The sequence below is a fragment of the Mobula birostris genome, chromosome 11, assembly GCF_030028105.1.
Source record: "Mobula birostris isolate sMobBir1 chromosome 11, sMobBir1.hap1, whole genome shotgun sequence".
NCBI classification, from domain to species: Eukaryota; Metazoa; Chordata; class Chondrichthyes; order Myliobatiformes; family Myliobatidae; genus Mobula; species Mobula birostris.
In genome coordinates this window covers 95892503-95911531 of record NC_092380.1, presented here as the reverse complement: position 1 = coordinate 95911531, position 19029 = coordinate 95892503, and the positions used below count along the sequence as shown (strand labels likewise).

Below are 19029 nucleotides of genomic sequence, written 5' to 3'. Positions count from 1 at the left end.
TGAATCATGGGAAGCTTAACTAAATTGTACAGATAATACATAAGCTGTAGATGTATTGGTGTTGTTAACTGTAAAAAAAAAGAACTGAAGAGTTGATGAAGAACATGGACTATCTATAAATGCTCTTTCCTTGAAATTCTTTTCTCTATGTAGAGACTTCTGGTATAATAAGTTATATGTTTGTTACTTAGAAAGATTGAAAGTCAATCCAGGGTAATCCTTTATGGTCAGCGAGTTGGCACAGACAAAGAGAAATTCAAGGAGAAACGTTATAGAGGTCTGCAAAAAAAAAAAATTGGGATAGGAATTGGGATAGGAATGAGTGTGCATGAAATGAAGTTATTATTTTACCGACTCTTGATGAACACTGTCAGAGTAAACATTGTCTTGAGGCTGAAGGGGAAAAAACTAAACAGAAGGAAGAATATTTGATTAGGCATAAGCACAGTTTGGGAAGATAGAACAGAGGGAACAGACTGAAGGCAATGTCACCTTGTCAAGGGTGTTCAAAGACTAAGAGATATGAGTAATTTATCAACTCTTACATGTTTTAGGTATAGAATTTTGTTCTTAATAGACTCTTGATTCTTTGCATAAACAGTTCTTGGACAGTTTAAGTATTAGAAGTTCTGTGACACCTTTGCATTTTACAAAATATTAAAAGATATTCCATAAAGTCCTATGTATTATGCAATTTAAGTATTTGTTCATTGATAACTTAATAACATCTATTTTACCTAAATATCCAATGAGGAAGACAGCAGTCATAAAACTATGCAATCTTCAGATAAAGTACATTCAAAGAATACCTTATTTTATATTTAAAGTTGCTTTGTTCTCATTTATCACAGGGAAATATGGAAATTTATCATGTAATAATTATATTGTCTTCCCAGTGGTGCTTTTAACCTTAGCTCGAAGGAGAGAATGTAATTATGTTTTGACTATTTCCCTTTTTAAATATGAGCAAAGAAAGATATATGGAAACAAGTTAAAAGGAAATGCATCCAGATGTTAGTTTTTTACCACATTGCAAATAAACTCTCCTGTGCAAATTGGGACTTAAAACCAAATGAAAACATCAGCAAAAGTGTGGGTTACAGGTATCTAGAATTATTCAGACCCTGTTTCAGGGAAATATAGGCCTGTATTCTTGATGCCTTTGTCCTACCTCACTTCTCAGTGTGTTACTATATAAATTCTATCCTGTTTTTTTTTCTCCCAAAGGGCAACACCTCACTCATGTCTGTAGTAAATTCAATCTGCCATTTTTCTGCTCATTTTTCAGCGCTTTGATGGCCTTCATCGCTGCCCACTATGCCCCCAATCTTGGTCTCATCCACAAATTTGCAGATCCAGTTTACCACATTATCATCAGATTGTCCAGTTTATTGACATAGATGACAAACAACAACAGAACCAGCACTGATCCTTGCAGCACACTACTAGTCATAGGCCTCCAGTCAGGGAGAAAACCATATACTATAACTCTCTAGTTTCTCCCACAAAGCCAATGTCAATTCTGATTTACTGTCTTATCCTGAATGACAAGAGACTGAACCTTCTTGACCAACTTTCCATGCAGGACCTTGTTAAAGGTCTTGCTAAAGTCCATGAAGAAAAAATACACTGCTTTTCCTTCATCAGCATTCCTGGTAACCTCCTTGAAAAACTCTGTAATATTGGTCAGAAATAAACTACATGCACAAAGCCGTGCTGACTATCCCTAATCAAGCCCTATCTATCCGAACATTAATATATTCAGTGCCTAAGAATATTATCCCAAAACTTGCTAACTACTGATGTCAGGCTCACTGACTTATGATTTCCCACTTTATTCTTAGAATCATTTTTAAACAACAGAATAACATTAACTATCCTCAAATCCCCTGGCACCTCACCCATGGTTAAGGACGTTTTGATTACCTTTGCTAGGGCCCTTGCAATTTCTACACTAGCCTCACACAGGGTCCGAGGTGACATCTTGTCAGGTCCTGGGAGTTTATTCACCCCAATTTGCCTCAAGGCAGTAAACACCACCTCCTCTATAATCTGTAAATATTTATATATTTTTTGTCTTTTACTCTACTTTTTTTCCCCGAGATGTTGGGATTGCCTTGGCGGTGGTCTTATCGGTAATGAAATTATTTTAATTTCAGCATAAGCATAGTGATAATCATTTGTCTTCAATATTCAGGTGCCTTTCTGGAAACTGCAATGCTATCATTAATGGTTCTACCTCACCCTTAGTTGAAGCATCAAAGATTCAAAGCTTCAGGGTGTACTTATTATCAAAGTATGTGTGCAGTACACTACCCTGGATTCATCTTCCCAAAGACGGCCATGAAAGAAAGAAAAACATGGAAGCTGTTCAAAGAAAAACATCAACCACCCCCCCACCGCATATGCAAAAAAAAAACACAAATCATGCAAACGGCAAAAGAAAACACAGAATATAAAGCACAAAATCAAAAGAATCCAGGCCTGCTCAGTTCAGATCAATCTATCTCAGTGTCATTTGTTATCTGCAGACCAAAATAGCAACAAAAAAAAGGAGCCACCAGAAACAGATCGTAACGCGAGGTACTGAGTCCAATCCATACATCACGTCAATGGAGATGGAAATTTAGATTTGTATCTTTTATGGTCAAACGATTTTAACCCTATTGATTAAAGGAAATAGGAGGCCACTAGCAGAAGCCATCCAAGCATAGGATTAAGTTAAATAAAAGGAGCTTTGTCATTTTAACCAATTCATCAAAAATCTGTGCAAATTACTGATTCCTGTGGTGAAGCAGGTTTACTGCTGTGGTTGAAAAAGTAACTGAATGAGTTCCTATCAGTGGCAAATATCACTGCGTCAAAAAAAATAATGGGGGATTAGTTAAATACCTTAGGATCATGTTGATCTTCAAAGATATATTTGACGGGCCTTTGTAGTTTTTCCAGTTAAAATTACTGAATGTTTCTTTCTGTCCAGTTTATTAAAAGGTTTGTCCTAGGATATTTGCACAGAAATTTGCTTTGATTCATTTGTGCAAGATAATAGTGTTTGCATTTTCCTCTTTCATATAGAATAAGGGATACAGAGTACAACATATGGCATGGTATTGTGCATGTAACATAAGAAAGTCATGGGAGTGAACTGAGTTGACAGTCAGCTGCCTGTTCAAAAGGGAACTGCTGGCTCTTGGTCTTTGGGAGTCAGCACATCTCACATTTCTATGGCTGAGCAGTGAAATATGGAGGTCTGAAATGAGTTGGAGGTCAGATGTCGTTTTACCCTTTCCATCACTGCACTCCCTACTTCCAGATCAGGCCAGTAATGTGCTAAATGGAGTCTGCAGTTTGTATCTCATCTTCAGTTTTGCACCAGGGAGAACTGGCAAAGGAACAATGCCCTATTCAGTTGAACAGACTTGTCAACCCACATAAGAAAGGTCAAATGCAAGTTGATAGTTGACTTTTTTTAGACTTTTTAATTACTTAATATTTTAATATATTTTTGAATTAAACTTATCTTTTTTACTTAAATTATTTATGATATTTTGAATAATTTTAATCATCGTTGATTATTGTAGACATTTACAAACTGCACAAAAAGCTCTGACAAGGAAGAATTTATCAAAGGCTTTTGTGGTTTCTAGGGGCAGGGCCTCAGGATATGAAGCACTGTGACATTTCCACAGCACAGAACCCTCTCTACATTATGGTATGACCTTTTGGTGTGAAAGGTCAGTTTATTTGGCCTTCCACATCAGAAAATTGAAGTACGAGTAAGTGGAGATCATTGTGAAGAGTTCAGGCAGCAAACAGGGTCCAGAATTCTTCGGCTCAATATGTTTAATTCTCTCATGATTGTCATCACAATTGACAGCAGTTTTCTTTCCAAGCTTTTGGATTGTGCTCTCTCATCGTGTGATTTTTTTTCTTAAGCATTTTTTTTGTCCTAATACTTGTTTTGTTGTCTTACCCTATAAAAGCAAAATATGTATACTATAATCTTTCTCCCTTCCTCCATAGGCATTACTTCCAAAACCCTCAATATAAATTTTATTTTGATAAAACTGGCTCTCTAAATTGAAGAGTAAATACTGAAAAGGAAATGAAAATATTTAAGAAACATATTGACTGAGTACAGTTTTCTGAATTATACTGATACAACCAACCAAAAGACTACAGAATTATAATTCAGCCCATAATGTCACAGGTTTGAGCTAAAACAGGTAGACTAGACTCTCCAGAAAAATCAAGGAAGTCAATCCTTTGTTGAAAATACTTATCAATCGTGTTCAGGGTGTGGCTTTCATTAGCAAGAACAGCATTTATTACCCATCTTTTGTTGCTCTTGAGAAGGTGCTGATGGCTGCTGACTTCAACTGCTGCAATCTTCATGTGAAGGTATCACACTCCCCCTTTCCTACAATAAAATCATCTTTCTATAACAGAATTAAAGTAAGGTGCAGCACAATAGCCCAGTGGTCAGTGCATCACTTTATAGCACCAGCGATCATCGATTGGGTTTCAATTCCCATCACTACCTGTAAGGAGTTTTGTACATTTTCTCCATGACCCTGTGGATTTCCTCCCACGCTTCAAAGATTTATGGTTAGATTAGTGAGCTGTAGGTATGTTATGTTGGTGGTGGATGTGTGATGACAATTGCAGGCTTCCCAGCGTGGTTCTCGCTGATTGATTTGATGCAAATAATGCATTTCACTATATGTTTCAATGTACATATAACTAATGCAGCTAATCTTTAACATATATACAATATAATATTTTATTCTGAAATTTGTTTTTGTTTGTCTTCCTTTAAGCATTATTTTAGATGCCATATGTCTGTTTCCTGAAAAAATGTCAGTTTATTTTTATTTTGCCATGAGGTAATTTGTTAGAAATGGGAGACTCCAGATTCTGAATGCCTACACCTTGCCATAAGGTCAATGGGAGCAAGTTCCATAATTAATGTGAATGTAGCAATTCATAATGGAAAAAAAAGTTGAAGCAAAAAGCAAGATAAAGATGCTTAAGCACTATATGTTACCTTCTCCACCAAACTAATATCATGTTTGTATTCACAGAGTCTGCTTCTGAAGAAGATTCCTTGCAAAGCTAATGCTCCTTCGGGTTCTTTCTTTGCTCGTGACAACACTGCAAACTTCCTAGCCTGGTGTAGGGAAGTAGGGGTAGATGACACGTGCCTTTTTGAATCTGAAGGTTTGGGTATGTAGTCAAATATGTTTACATATTATATTGTTTGGGAATTAGCAATCATAGAATAATTTGAAGAAAATATTAGGAGGATATGTACTTCTTAAGTTTTATCTTTTAGGTTGTATTGGTACCCTAACTTGATTTTGAAAAGCCCTATTTATTTTGATGAATGCTCTATCTATGCTGTCTGGGGAATAAATGAGCCTTTGTATACAGTTGAGTGACCTCCTTTCTGGAAAAAGACAAAAGGTCACTTGACAAAAACTGACTGTGGTGCTGATCTTTCATGTAACTGATATGCACTTTCTGTGTATTAATGGCAGTGTTCTGTGCAATGATTTTCAACTGACAGCTTGACATACTTATCGCTATTTCTTTCTGAGATTCTTTAATGCAAAATAAAACTGTTGGTGATCTCCAGAGAAATGTTATCAAAGATGACTGTCTATGCTTTTCACACTATTGGCTCAAATATTGCTTTTTTAGGATGTGCCACCAGTGGAAGGAACCTTCTTCATTGCATGACAAAGAAGAGCTGAAGCAGAAATTTTTATTAAGGTTCCACCTCAGTCAGTGTTAGCGTGCTGTCTGTGATATCATAAGATTGTATCCTCAGTGTCATAATTATCTTTCAGTTGAATGTGGTAATAATTTTATTCATGAATCACTACTTATTGTCAGTTTCTGTGTATAATACATTCATATCACTGTTTTTCATCAGTGCATGTGAAACAAATGTGTGTGTTAAAGTTTTTGAATTTAACAAGAAGTCTTTTTTGGATTTGCATTTTTAGTTAAAGATACTCTTTGATTAGAAAATAATAGAAGATTTAATTCTCACCTTTTAACCTGCAATGAATCAATTTGAAGTATTTGGATTAAGTAGAAGGTTGATTAAAATTTCCCAATTTATTCATAACTTAGATGCAGTTAAGCTGTAATATATCTTTTTGTTACTATTTTTAATTAAGTTTTTTGAACATTGAATTATATTTTCAGTTTAACGGTAAATTTGGTTGTTTTGTAAAACATTAGTGAATTGTGGATCAAAAATCAGGAACATTTGACTCATTTTGTTCCCTCCTAGCTAGGCACATTGAAATAATCCATTAATTAATTTGTTTAGATGATTGGGGTGGTTCTGTGTAATAGTAAAGGTTATAAACATTATAAAGTCAACTTAAAATATATAAAGTAATTTTGTGTTTATTCATTTATATAATTTCTTTAAACAAAAATATTGTAATCTTGTTATATTTATGATCTGTGCAGTGACAAACATTCTTCTCAAGGAATTTAGTCATACACTTTCAGATATTAAGTCAACTGTTTTTAAAAGGCAGGGAACAAATAAATCCTTCTGAAACACCACAGGGTAGAAACTGGACTGTTGTGTCCATTTTAAAGACACAAAGTAAATTTACCACGCCCTATTTGCCAGATTAATATCCTGTGCTCTGGGAATGCCTGAAAAATTTGCCATAGGATTGTCTGTCTTCCAGAGTACTGTCTGAAACAGTCCTCGCCTCTTGACTAATGCCACTAAGTGGCCTTGTGTCTATCTTAGAAACCCTCAGTAAATTAGGTTGGTCAAAATTGAATAGAAATTAGAACTATTGCACTTGGATGTGGATGTGGCCTAGATAGCAGCAACAAGTAAATTGTCATTTAAAATTAAGGATGAAAAATATTAAAGCAAGATTACTTCAGCCCAGGTACCCATCACTCTGGTGTCTGCTCCCTTCCTGCAGTTTCCTGTTCCCTTGGGATTTATCTAGCAGCTCGCCCCTGAGGTCAGTAGATCTTTATCCAATAAAATATGAACCACATCAGTATCACCTATTGAATGCCTCAGAAAGGCACCTTGGTCATAATGGGTGAGTTGGCCATTTCGATAGTGTATAATTCTACAGCTCTAATTCTTGTTTTTGGACTATCAAAAGCAACTTAAAATTAGCTTGATGCCACTTTCTTTTAAACTGATGTGAAGAAACTACAGCCCCATTACTCTGAGATTGTACTAGTCCTAAAAGCAGATCTCATATCAAAAAACTCCAGACTGCAGGAAGACTGGAAGACATGTTGTAGCCTTCACACTCTTCACATCTTATTGATTTCTCCCATGTAATGATTCTGAGAAATTACAGTTTCATGCAAAAAGGGTTGGAATTTCCCTGAAATTTACAGTGTAAGAACTGCATCATTCAGACATGATGGTAATTTTCAATATAAGGTTTGTGTATAAGTAATCACAGTACTTTTAACACTTTGCTGTTTTTTCTGTATTTTGTGCCGATTCAGGGAAACCTTTACCAATGTTTAAAGTAGCTCTATTATTATTATCTATTTTCTGCAAATTTGCATTCAAAGTTGTGAAGGCTTGGGATCTCGAATCACTTCACCATTAATTTATGATATCTTTAAAATGAGGATTTTAAAATACCTTGTTAACAACCACAGCATATTGATGATTTCATTGAATGCATTTTAGAATCAGAATCAGGTTTATTATCACTGCTGTGTGTCATGAAATTTGTTAACTTGGCAGCAGCAGTTCAATGCAATATATAATATAGAAGAATAAATAAATAAGTAAATCAATTTCAGTATATGTATATTGAATATATTAAAAATGGTGTAAAAACAGATATAATATATATTTTAAAAAGTGAGGTAGTGTTCACGGGTTCAATATCCATTTAGGAATCGGATGGCAGGGGGAAAGGCTGTTCCTGAATCGCTGAGTGTGGGCCTTCAGGCTTCTGTACCTCCTACCTGATGGTAATGATGAGGAAAGGGCATGCCCTGGGTGCTGGGGGTCCTTAATAATGGACACTGCCTTTCTGAGACACCATTCCTTGCAGATGTCCTGGGTAGTTTGTAGGCTAGTACCCAAGATGGAGCTGACTAAATTTTCGACCCTCTGCAGCTTCCTTTGGTTCTGTGCAGTAGCCCCCCCCCCATACCAGACAGTGATTTTGTTGACATACCAAATCTATTCAAGCTACTAACAAAGTATAGTTGCTGTCTTGCCTTCTTTATAGCTGCATCGATATGTTGGGACCAGGTTAGGTTCTCAGAGATCTTGACATCCAGGAACTTGAAACTGCTCACTCTCTCCACTTCTGATCCCTCTAGGAGGATTGGTATGTGTTCCTTCGTCTTACCCTTCCTGAAGTCCATAATCAGCTCCTCTGTCTTATTGACATTGAGTGCACGGTTGTTGCTGCGACACCACACCACTAGTTGGTATAGCTCGCTCCTGTACGCCCTCTTGTCTCCATCTACTAACAATGCTTGTATCATCAGCAAATTTATGGATGTCATTTGAGCTATGCCTAGCCACACTATCAGAGTAAGTTGCTGTAAAAATTGAAAATTATTGAAGTTTATAGAAGAAAATAATTTGACTCATGCCTGTGCCAGAAGGGAAAAACACATTCAGATTAATTATGCTGGCCTCATCTTGATCCACAGCTTTGGTGATTAAAGTTTCCAGTGCTTAGTCAGGCACTTGTAAAAGCTGGTGAAGGTTACCTCCATTTTCCGTTTAGACTGCAAATTTCGGGCTCCGTCATTCCGATTGATTTCCTTATAATGCCTTTACCAATCATGCAAATTAAATCTCCCACTTTATTTGACTTCACTGTCAAGCAATTATGTCAATTCTTGCCCTATCTAGGCCATTTCTAATTTTATTCATCTCAAATCTTAGGTCAGAGGTAGGGAAATTATTGGAGAGAATTCCTTGGAACAGGATTTACTCCCATTTGGAAAATATAGACATGTGGGATAGTCTGCATGGCTTTGTGTAGCAGAAACCCTGACTCTAAATTTGAGTTTTTTGACGAGTTGGTGAAAATGACTGATGAGGTTAGGACAATGGATATTGCAAGTGTGGACTTTAGTACAGCATTCAACCATGTCTTTCATACCAGGCAGGTCCAGAAGGTTAAATCACATTGATTTTACAGCAAGCTAGTAAATTATATACAAAATTGGCTTGGTAATAGAAAAGGGTATCAGAATCAGATTCACTATCACTGTCTTATATGGTGTGAAATTTGTTTTGTGGCAGCAGTACATTGCAAAGACATAAAATTGCTCTAAATTACAAAATAAATTGTGCAAAATATGGTAGTGTTCATGGGTTGATACACCTTTCAGAAATCTGAAGACTGAGGGGAAGAAATTTTTTCCTGAGTCACTGTCTTCAGAATCCTCTTTGATAGTAGTCATGAGAAGAGGATATGTACTGGATGATGATGGTCTTTCTTGATATATTAAAATGGAAGATTATCTTTATACTCTATGTCAGTTGTACATTGAAACAATTGTACATTTGCATCATCATTTGAGATATGCTGGATATAGTCCACATGTTGCCATGCTTTCAGCACGAACAAAGCACTCACAACTCGCAAGCCCTAACTGTATGTTTTTGGAATCTCGGTAGAAACCAGAGCACTTGGAGGAAACTCACATTTGTCACAACTCTTGCAGACAGTGACAGGAATTGAACCCCAATCAGTGATCCCACTATGCTACTGTGCCTCTTTGCTGATTCTGCCTTCTTAAGATGTCCTTTGGTGGGGACGGCTGTCCCCATGATGGAACTGGCTGGGCCTACATCCTCTGTAGCCTCTTGCGATCCTGTGCTTTTGAGTCTTCATTTCAGGCTCAGATACAGCCAGTTTAGTATGCTTTCCATCATATACCTATAGAAATTTACAAGTCTTTGTTGACATGCTGAATCTCCTCAAACTCCTAATAAAGTACACAGTACCTGCAGCATGCTTTATTTGTGATCACATGAATGTGTTGGGGCCAGGAAAGATGCTCAGAGATGTTGCGTCCAGGAATTTAAGGTTGGTTACCCTTTCCACCACTGACCCCTTGATGAGGACTGTCATGTGTTCTCTTGACTTCCCTTTCCTGGAGATGAAAATCAGTCCCTTAGTCTTGTTGATGCTGTACAAGGTTGTAAATGTGACACCGTTAACCAGCCAATCTCTGTATCTCAGTCCATAAGCTGCATTGTTGTCACCTGAGATTTTACTAACAATGGTGATATCCTCTGTGAATTTATAAAAGGCATTTGAGCTATGCTTAGCCATGCAGTCATGAGTGTAGAGGGAGTAGTTGAGCCAGTCTCTCTATATATGTAACTTTCTCTAACACTGTAAATCTTCTTTGTATTCTTTCTTTTACTGTCCTCATCTTCTTTTTAATACACTGACTTGAAAGGAATACAATATTCATGCTCTATTGGACTGTGTAAGCATGAACTGCTTGCTGTATATGGCATATGTTATGAGATAAAGCCAAGTATCTCTTTTACTACGTAACTATCTTCCCTGTTACCTTTAAGGATTTATGGAAATCCAATCCAAAGGTCCTTCTGTCCTTCCCCACACTCAATATTCTATTGTTATGTATTATCTATCTTTGCCTTTCCCAGATGTATTATTTCACATTTTGCTAGCTTGACATGGTTGTCTCCCACTAATCAGTGCACTAACGCCTTCGTGCAACCTATGTCTTTCCTCCTCACCATTAATGTAACAACTCTGGTATCGGATTCATGTTGTATTATCCTCTGAATTTTTGTGATAACTTGTCTTTGTCTGGCCTGTAATTTCTCATTCCATCCTTTTTCAGACAATGATCTCCTTCCCAGTTACACTCCTATCTATTTTGATGATGAAATGCTTTGAGAGGCTGGCATGGGCTAGAACTAACTCCTTCCTAAGCAAGGTCCTGAACCCATGCAATTTGCCTTCTGCCACAATAGGTCTACAGTGGATTCTGGCTCTCCGCTTGGCCTTGGGCCACTTGGGCAATGGCAATACTTGTGTTAGACTGCTGTTTACTGATAAAAGTTCAGTGTTCAACACCAGTACTCATCAATAGGCTTTAAAACCTGGGCTCTCTATACCTCCCTCTGCAAATGGATCATTGACTTCCTAATTGGGAGACCATAGTCAGTGCGGATCAGAAATTAAATCTCCTCCTCACTGACAATAGACACCAGTGCACCTCAAGGATGAGTACTAGCCTTCTGCTCTACTACCTCAACATCCATGACTGCATGGCTAGGCCCAGCTCAAACACCATCTATAAATTTGCTGATGACACAACTGTTGTTGGAAGAACCTCAGTGGCATACAGGAGTGAGGTAGATTGGTTGGTTAAGTAGTGTTGCATCAGCAACCTTGCAGTCAGTGGCAATAAGGTCAAGGAATTGATGGTGGACTTCAGGAAGAGTAAGTCAAGGGAATACACACCAGTCCTCATTGAGGACACAGCAGTGAAAAGAGTGAGTAGTTTCAAATTCCTGGGTGTCAACATCATTGAAGGTCTATCCTGGGCTAACATATTGATGCAATTATGAAGAAGGCGCACTAGTGGCTATATTTCTTTAGGTGATTGAGGAGATTTAGTATGTCACCAAGAGTAGCAAATTTCTATAGATTTACTGTGGAGAGCATTCTAACTGGTTGCATTACCATCTGGTATGGAGGAGCCATTGTACAGGGTTAAAAAAAAACTTCAGAGGGTTGTAAACTCAGCCAGCTCTGTCATTGGCACTTCTGTAACCTCCCCACTTTTAAGAACATCTTCAAAAGGTGGCATCCATCATTAAAGACTCTCCCAATCCAGGACATGCCCTCTTCTCATTAGTGTCATCAGAGAGGAGGTACAGAAGGACCTGACGACACATACTCAATGTTTTAGGAACAGCTTTTTCCCCTCCACCATCAGATTTCTGACCGGACAATGAATCCATGAACACTACTATTTTTGCACTACTTATTTCTTATATATACTTATTGTCATTTATAGTATATTTTATGTATTGCATTCTACTGCTTCCATGGAACAATAAATTTCACAACATACGTCAGTGATAAACCTGATTCTGATTCTAGCTCGTCACTCCTTCCACCTCTGTGTGCTGTCAATGAATGGCCTCAAAGTTCTCAATACTGTCCTCATTTTGAATGGTATTGGGCCAGAGATTGCCAAGGATCAGTAGGGATTTTGTCTTTTTTCCCCTGGAGGTTTCGAGCAGATCCTTGGATCTTTTCTTTTGTCCATGATAAAGCTCAGAGTACTCTTGTTCAGCCTGCTCCTCCTGACTAACTTTGTGTCTGGAGCCTCTATTCTGAGGATATTGGCCCGAAAGAGGACACTTAACATTGGTTTGCTTATCTTTCCAATGAATATAAAGGATACTGCAGACAGAGTGTTGATCCCTGCCCTCCTGTATGCTCAGAAGCCACCATTTTGGCTGTGTGCTTTTTCTCATCTTCGCTGTAACCTATTTACCATTTACTTTAAATCTCAGACATCCCCCCCCCCCCCACCGAGCTATTTTGACTCGCTGCTAAAGAATGTCCCTTTTTTATTATTCTATCTGGGCCTATCATTATCTTTTCTCTCTCCATCTGTCATTTCTAATCTTGACTTCTATGAAATTTATTCATAACTATAATTTGGCTCAATAATAATAAAAAGATTTTTAAAAAATTGGCTTATCTCAGCAGTTATGTCACCATAGGAAATCCTCTACCATGGAAATCTGGCCCTTTGTTCCAATTGTACCTCAGTTGTATGATCTTTAAGAAGGAGCATTTACATTGACGATGTACATTATTAATTTTGTTAACTTTGATACATATGAGGAAATAGATTAAATACAACATTTTTATAAATTCATTTAAAGGGTAAATTGAAAATATACAACCTACATGAGAGAAAATACAATGAATTTGATAAACAACCAAGCTTCTAGCCGCAAATTTAAAATAAATGGCATAAACATGATTCTCTCAAAAGAATGAAATACCAGAAGTCATTAAATGAAATATATTATAATTAACTGAGGGATGTATATCTTTCATAAAGTGTTTCAATTAATACTTGTTATGAAATCATAATTGTTCTTCATGTCCTGTGTTTACAGTACTTCATAAGCAGCCCAGAGAAGTGTGCCTGTGCTTGCTGGAACTGGGGAGAATAGCTTCCAGGTAAAATTAAAATTTCCTGCTTTCTTTAGATCTAAATCTGGATTATATTCATATTATCAACTAGGTAAATTAATACTTTCTGTCAGCATCTAATGAAGTACAATAAATAGTGAAAAGAAATGTGATGTTCAAGATTGTTTCCTGCAAAATCTTGTGGGTACTTTAAATAGGTGTTCATTATGCAGTGATGTGGTTCAATTACTATGAGAGTCACAAGAAGTAATCACAAGGAAAGAAAATGGAAGAGATTATTTTTCTTGCAGCAGATTGGGAAAACATTTCCCAAAATACAAAAACAGTTACTATCCCCAAGCAGTAAAGCTGATGAACACCTCCACCAAATAATCCACCCTTTCACAACCTCCACCACCACTACTTTATCATTTCCTGTCAGTCACTATATATACAGTCACTTTTTGGACATACAATTAATCTATGTATATAAACTATCTTATGTATTTCTATTTAATAGTGTTTTATATATTTGTGTTCTTTATTTTATGGTGATTTTTGTAGTGTGTCAAATCTGGAATAGCAATTATTTTGTCCTCCTTTACACTTGTGTTCTGGAAATGACATTTGCTTGCATCATATGCAGGGTGTTCTCTTCAGTTATCTGATGAGGTAACTGTAGCCTTTGGCCAGTGCCAGATGTCATCAGGTACTGCCCAACCTTCACAGAGTGGTTCTACCCTTAACCACTACACTCTCCAGCTGGCAGGTCAGTAGTGGTGGCCAAGTCACTGCCCATCTGCTCCTGACTTCCAGCACAACTCCTCTCGCCAGCTCCATATCCAGCAAGAGGATCTTTCTGCTTCCTCCCCCATCCTGCGAGCTGCTTGGTTCTTTTTCTTTTTATCAAGGGCCAGTGCAGACAGCAACCTCTACAGCTGACCTCTATGGGGAACAGCCACGTCTGCTAACCTTTGTTCCTGCACTCATGGACTAAGGACTGGTACTTCAGGGTCTTCTTCTCATGGTCCTCCTTGCATCCTTCCTCCTATGGTACTGTGAGCTCCACCAGGATAATTTTTTTGTTTTCGGTGGACCACAGTACGATGTCTGGTCGAACTGTGGTTTGCACTACCTCTGGGAACTGCAGCTTCCTCCCCTCATCGACCCTCATCTCCCACGATTTGGCAATTTGCAGCAGATTGGATTTAGGCTTCTTTGATATGACTGTCATGGCCCTCCCCTTGATGAAAATGACTTCCCTGTTTGCCTCTCTGCTAACTGGCCCCTTTTTACACCTCTCCTGCTCCAATATGTCGGCAAGGGAGAGCAGCACCTTGTCGTGGTGCCAGCTATACCATCCTTGTGTTAAACCTGTTCTGCATCCTGACAGAATGCATGCCAGTGAACCCTGCTGACCCCAAAGCTTGTAGTTAGGGTCCTCTCTCAGCCGTGATAGTGTAGGGTGAGTGTCACACATGGACCGCAGAAGAAAAGAAATGCAGAAGGGCTCCAATCTCCAGAGCTCTGCTCAAGTGACCTTGCACTTGGGAAGATCCCATTTTGTCCAGGTGCCCTATGACCCTGCTCCACTGTGTTTCATCCTTGTGGTTCTGTATCTCTGGACCATGTGCTGCCTATGGTCACTTGCACTTGCACTCCCCTATTGCTGGAAATGTGAAGAGCTGAGGCCTTGTCTTCCCAGGTATGGATTGCTGATGATGTCTCTCAGTTGCAGGGAGCTCACTGCCTGGTCTATGACCAAGCTGGTGGCCCACTTTCGGCTTGTTGTGACTCCTACTTGATTTATTACCCTGTTGTCAGAGCCCCTCAGTGTTAAAACAACTCTACACTTTGCCACCTTGAATTCCTCCTCTACCAATGACAACCGGAGCTGTAGCTAGCCTGATTTTGAATCTTGAATTTCAACCAGAAACTGTCCAACAGTTTAGAATTAATTCAGTAATGTATGCTCATTTGTTTAAATCTGCTGGGAAGTTTACCCACTAGCTACTTGCTAAGAAAAGTTATCCAATTCTAATATGCACTCTAAAAATAAACTGTGAAAAGTGAGTTCAATAATACCTTGAGTATCTTTTATTCAGTACTCAGCAGAACCGCCCAGCATGTGGAGGAATTATGATCTGTGTCACGTTAATCATCAACATGATATAAATACCTGATTTTTTCTTGAAATGATTTGATGCTTCAGATATTTAAATACTATTTATTAAATTTTTATAGCATTAGATCATTGAAGTCACAGTCAGAGGGCTTTAATTTAAGTTCCATCTTTATCTGGATTTTGAATTTAGTGTTCCCTTTATGGAAATTTGTTGCTATTTTTGCATGTACAAGATTTTATCATGATTTAAAACTAATCTGGTAACTTTAAAAGATATACTGTAAGCGACTAAAATGGAAACCTATTTTGTCCAAAGTTAGTTGTAAGTGATATGGGCATGGTAGTATTCATTGCCTCATTTTGAACTGCTGGCAACCCTTGTGATGATGGAGTTCCAACAAAGGGATGAGTTAAATTATTCACTCAGGATTAAGATGCTGGTTGCTTAAGGGACAGATATAGCGTAAGTAACTACACTGCAAAAAAAAAGTAAAAATATTAACAGATTGATTAATACTATATATCTATCAGATAATTGTTAGATGGATTGCTTGCTAAACAAGCCTATGTTATATATGTGAATATTTTGCATTTGAAGTTTTGAATATATTTCAAATGAAAGTTCCTTATATTCTTTATATTTTGAAGTTGATTATATCTTTTCTGAAACAAATGTGTAGCTAATAAGCATATAAAATCATAATCTTTATTAAAATAGATTATGAGAAATAGCGAACAAATAAATAGCTTGCCTTTTTGACTCAAGTTTACATTGGACTGGAAAGTACTTTGGAATATTTTCATAGGACGTCAACTAAAATTTTGGCATTATAACATTTTAAATAACTGCACAATTATCATCTGTTTGTAATTTTAGAAGAAAGGGACAAGTGCACATTAATGTTCTGGATATCATGATTAGTGGAGTGCTGCCCATGTTCACTGGTAATTTATGAAAAAAGTTCCCTCTTTCCTAGTGCAATTTAGGTAGTAAAAATTTGCTAAAGAATTTAGAAATCCACTACTTAAAGGCATTAGTATTCCAACAATAAGGAAAAGATTGAGGGTGATACTTGTTGAGGGAAGGTCAGAAGTCAATATCCTGTTATGAGTAGATTGCAACATGTTGTGCTGCATAACAGAAGTCCCTCGAGCAGTTTTGCTCAGTGGGTTAAACTATTGCTGTAGCCATTGGCATTCTGTGAGGAAAATGATTATGTAATAGAGGATCTAGTAGTTACTCTTCCCTGAAATCTAACCTAACTCTAAAGATAATGCTCCAGCCCATTTACAAATACATAAAAGTTATATCTTTTCTTCAAAAGCCAGCTTGTTCACACTTTAATAACCAGACTACAAAAAAAGTCCTTAACAATATTAACTTTATTTGTGAATGTTAATTCAAATGATCTTAAACCATTCTTTGTCTATATCTGCTTTTAAAATAAACTCTTCAAAATTACATTTAGTACTAATGAGAGACCTGCATGGGTCCAGAGGCCCAGGCACATATTATCTATTTATGTTTCATTTAGAGATACAACATGGAGTAGGCCCTTCTGAGCCTTTGAATCACATTGTCCCAGCAACTCCCAGTTCAACCCTAGCCTAATCACAGGACAATTTACTGTGACCAATTAACTCAGCAACCAATACATCTTTGGACTGTGGGAGGAAACCCCAGAGAACCAAGAGTAAACCCACACATTCCGTGGAGAGGATGTACAGGCTCCTTCCAGATAATGTCGGAATTGAATTCCAAACTCCAACACCCCAAACTGTAATAGTGTTGTGCAAACCACAATTCTACTGTGGCACCCAGAGTTATTAGTTCCCTGGAGCAGATATCAGGAGCTGAGTAATCCAATAATTCTGCTAATTCATAATTTTATGTGGTTATATTGCCTAACCTATACATTTGATGACATGTCTGATGTAGTCATATCAGGCCTTGCCCATAACATGCAAAATATTTTGCTGGTTACTGAGTCATACCTTCTAACTAAGCCAGCTGACAAAGTGTCCTGTGAATGTTTGAGAATGATAGTCATAGAATCATAGTGTTATACAGTACAGGAATAGGCCCTTCAGCCTAACTTGGCCATGCCAGACAAGTTACCTCTTTGAACTCGTCCCTTTCTTCAAATTTTGGCCCGTGGCCCTCTAAACCCTTCCTATCCGTTGACCTCTGTAAATATTTTTAAAGGTTGTGATTTATCCACCTCTGCCACTTTCTATAAACTTGCTCCACATACCCACAACCTTCTGTGTGGAAAAGGTTGCGCCTTTGATCCTTTTAAAGTATTTTCCTTCTCACTAAACCTATACTTTCTAGTTTTAAACTCACTACCTTAGAAAAAAATCTGACACTGCCTACCTTATCTACATTGCTCATGATTTTATAAGCCTTTATAGCTTCACCCCTCAGCTTCCTATGCTCCAGGGAAAAAAGTTCCAGCTCATCCTTATAGTCCAAACTCTCTAGTTCCAGTAATATCTTTGTAAATCTTTTCTGCATCTCATCCAACTGAATGACATGCTTATAGTCACATGATTCAAGTTTATTGTCATTTAACTATATACAGGTACACAACCAAACAATACGTTTCTCTGGACTAGGGCGTAAAGACAGCAGTACACATAACACATATAAAATGAACAATAACTTAGGAAAGTAAACCAAATATGGTGTCACTAACATCTTGTATAGCTGTAACATAACTTCTAACTCTTGTACTTGATGCGCTGAATAATGAAGGCAGGTGTGCCAAACACCTTCTTTACCACACTGCCTACCTGTGTCTCCATTTTCAGGAATTGTATTATCTGCACCCCTAAGCTCCTCTGTTCCTCACTGGTCTGGATCCCTTTGTAAACTTAGATAACCCTTATCATTGTCCACCACACAAACAGTTTTGCAAACTTACCAACCATGTTATCAACAATATCATCCATACCAATAATAGAGGCAACAAACTACAGTGGACCAAGCACCAAACTCTGTGGTACACCACTGGTCATGTCTCTCCAATCAGAAAAGCAACCCCCGCCCCCCCCCCCCCCCCCCACTACCACCCTCTGACTGCTTGTACCCTATTGACTAGCTGATCCTGATTTTGGCATAAGGAAATATTCAACTACCTGAACATAAGAACGTAAGAAATAAGAGTAGGCCATCCGGCCCATCGAGCCTGCCCCACCATTCATGAAGATCATGGCTGATCTGTCCGTAAACTCAGCTCCATCTACCTGCCTTTCCCCCATAATCCTTAATTCCCCTCCTATGTAAAAATCTATCTAACTGTATCTTAAATATATTTAGTGAAGAAGCCTCAACTGCTTCCCTGGGCAGAGAATTCCACAGATTCACCATTCTCTGGGAAAAATAGTTTCTCCTCATCTCCGTCTTAAATCTTCTCCCCTGAGTCTTGAGGCAATGTCCCCTAGTTCTAGTCTCACCTACCAATGGAAACAACTTTGCTACTTCTATCTTATCAATCCCTTTCAAAATTTTGTATGTTTCTATAAGATCCCCTCTCATTCTTCTGAATTCCAGAGAGTATAGTCCCAGGCAACTCGATTTCTCCTCATAAGTTAACCCCTTCATCCCTGGAATCAACCTGGTGAACCTCCTCTACACTGCCTCCAAAGCCAGTATATCCTTCCTCAAGTATGGAGACCAGAACTGCACACAGTACTCCA

The 19029-nt window shown here is 37.9% G+C and overlaps 1 protein-coding gene across 2 annotated transcripts in view; it reads left to right on the top strand.

Annotated features, from left to right (window-relative positions):
- gas2a (growth arrest-specific 2a) overlaps nucleotides 1-19029 on the top strand; it is a 152718-nt gene that overhangs the window by 44088 nt on the left and 89601 nt on the right. For both annotated transcript variants that reach the window (XM_072273176.1, XM_072273175.1), the window contains exons 4-5: nucleotides 5085-5226; nucleotides 13187-13250. In XM_072273176.1, coding sequence (XP_072129277.1) covers nucleotides 5085-5226; nucleotides 13187-13250 — 206 coding nt within the window. The remainder of the gene's footprint in view (nucleotides 1-5084; nucleotides 5227-13186; nucleotides 13251-19029) is intronic.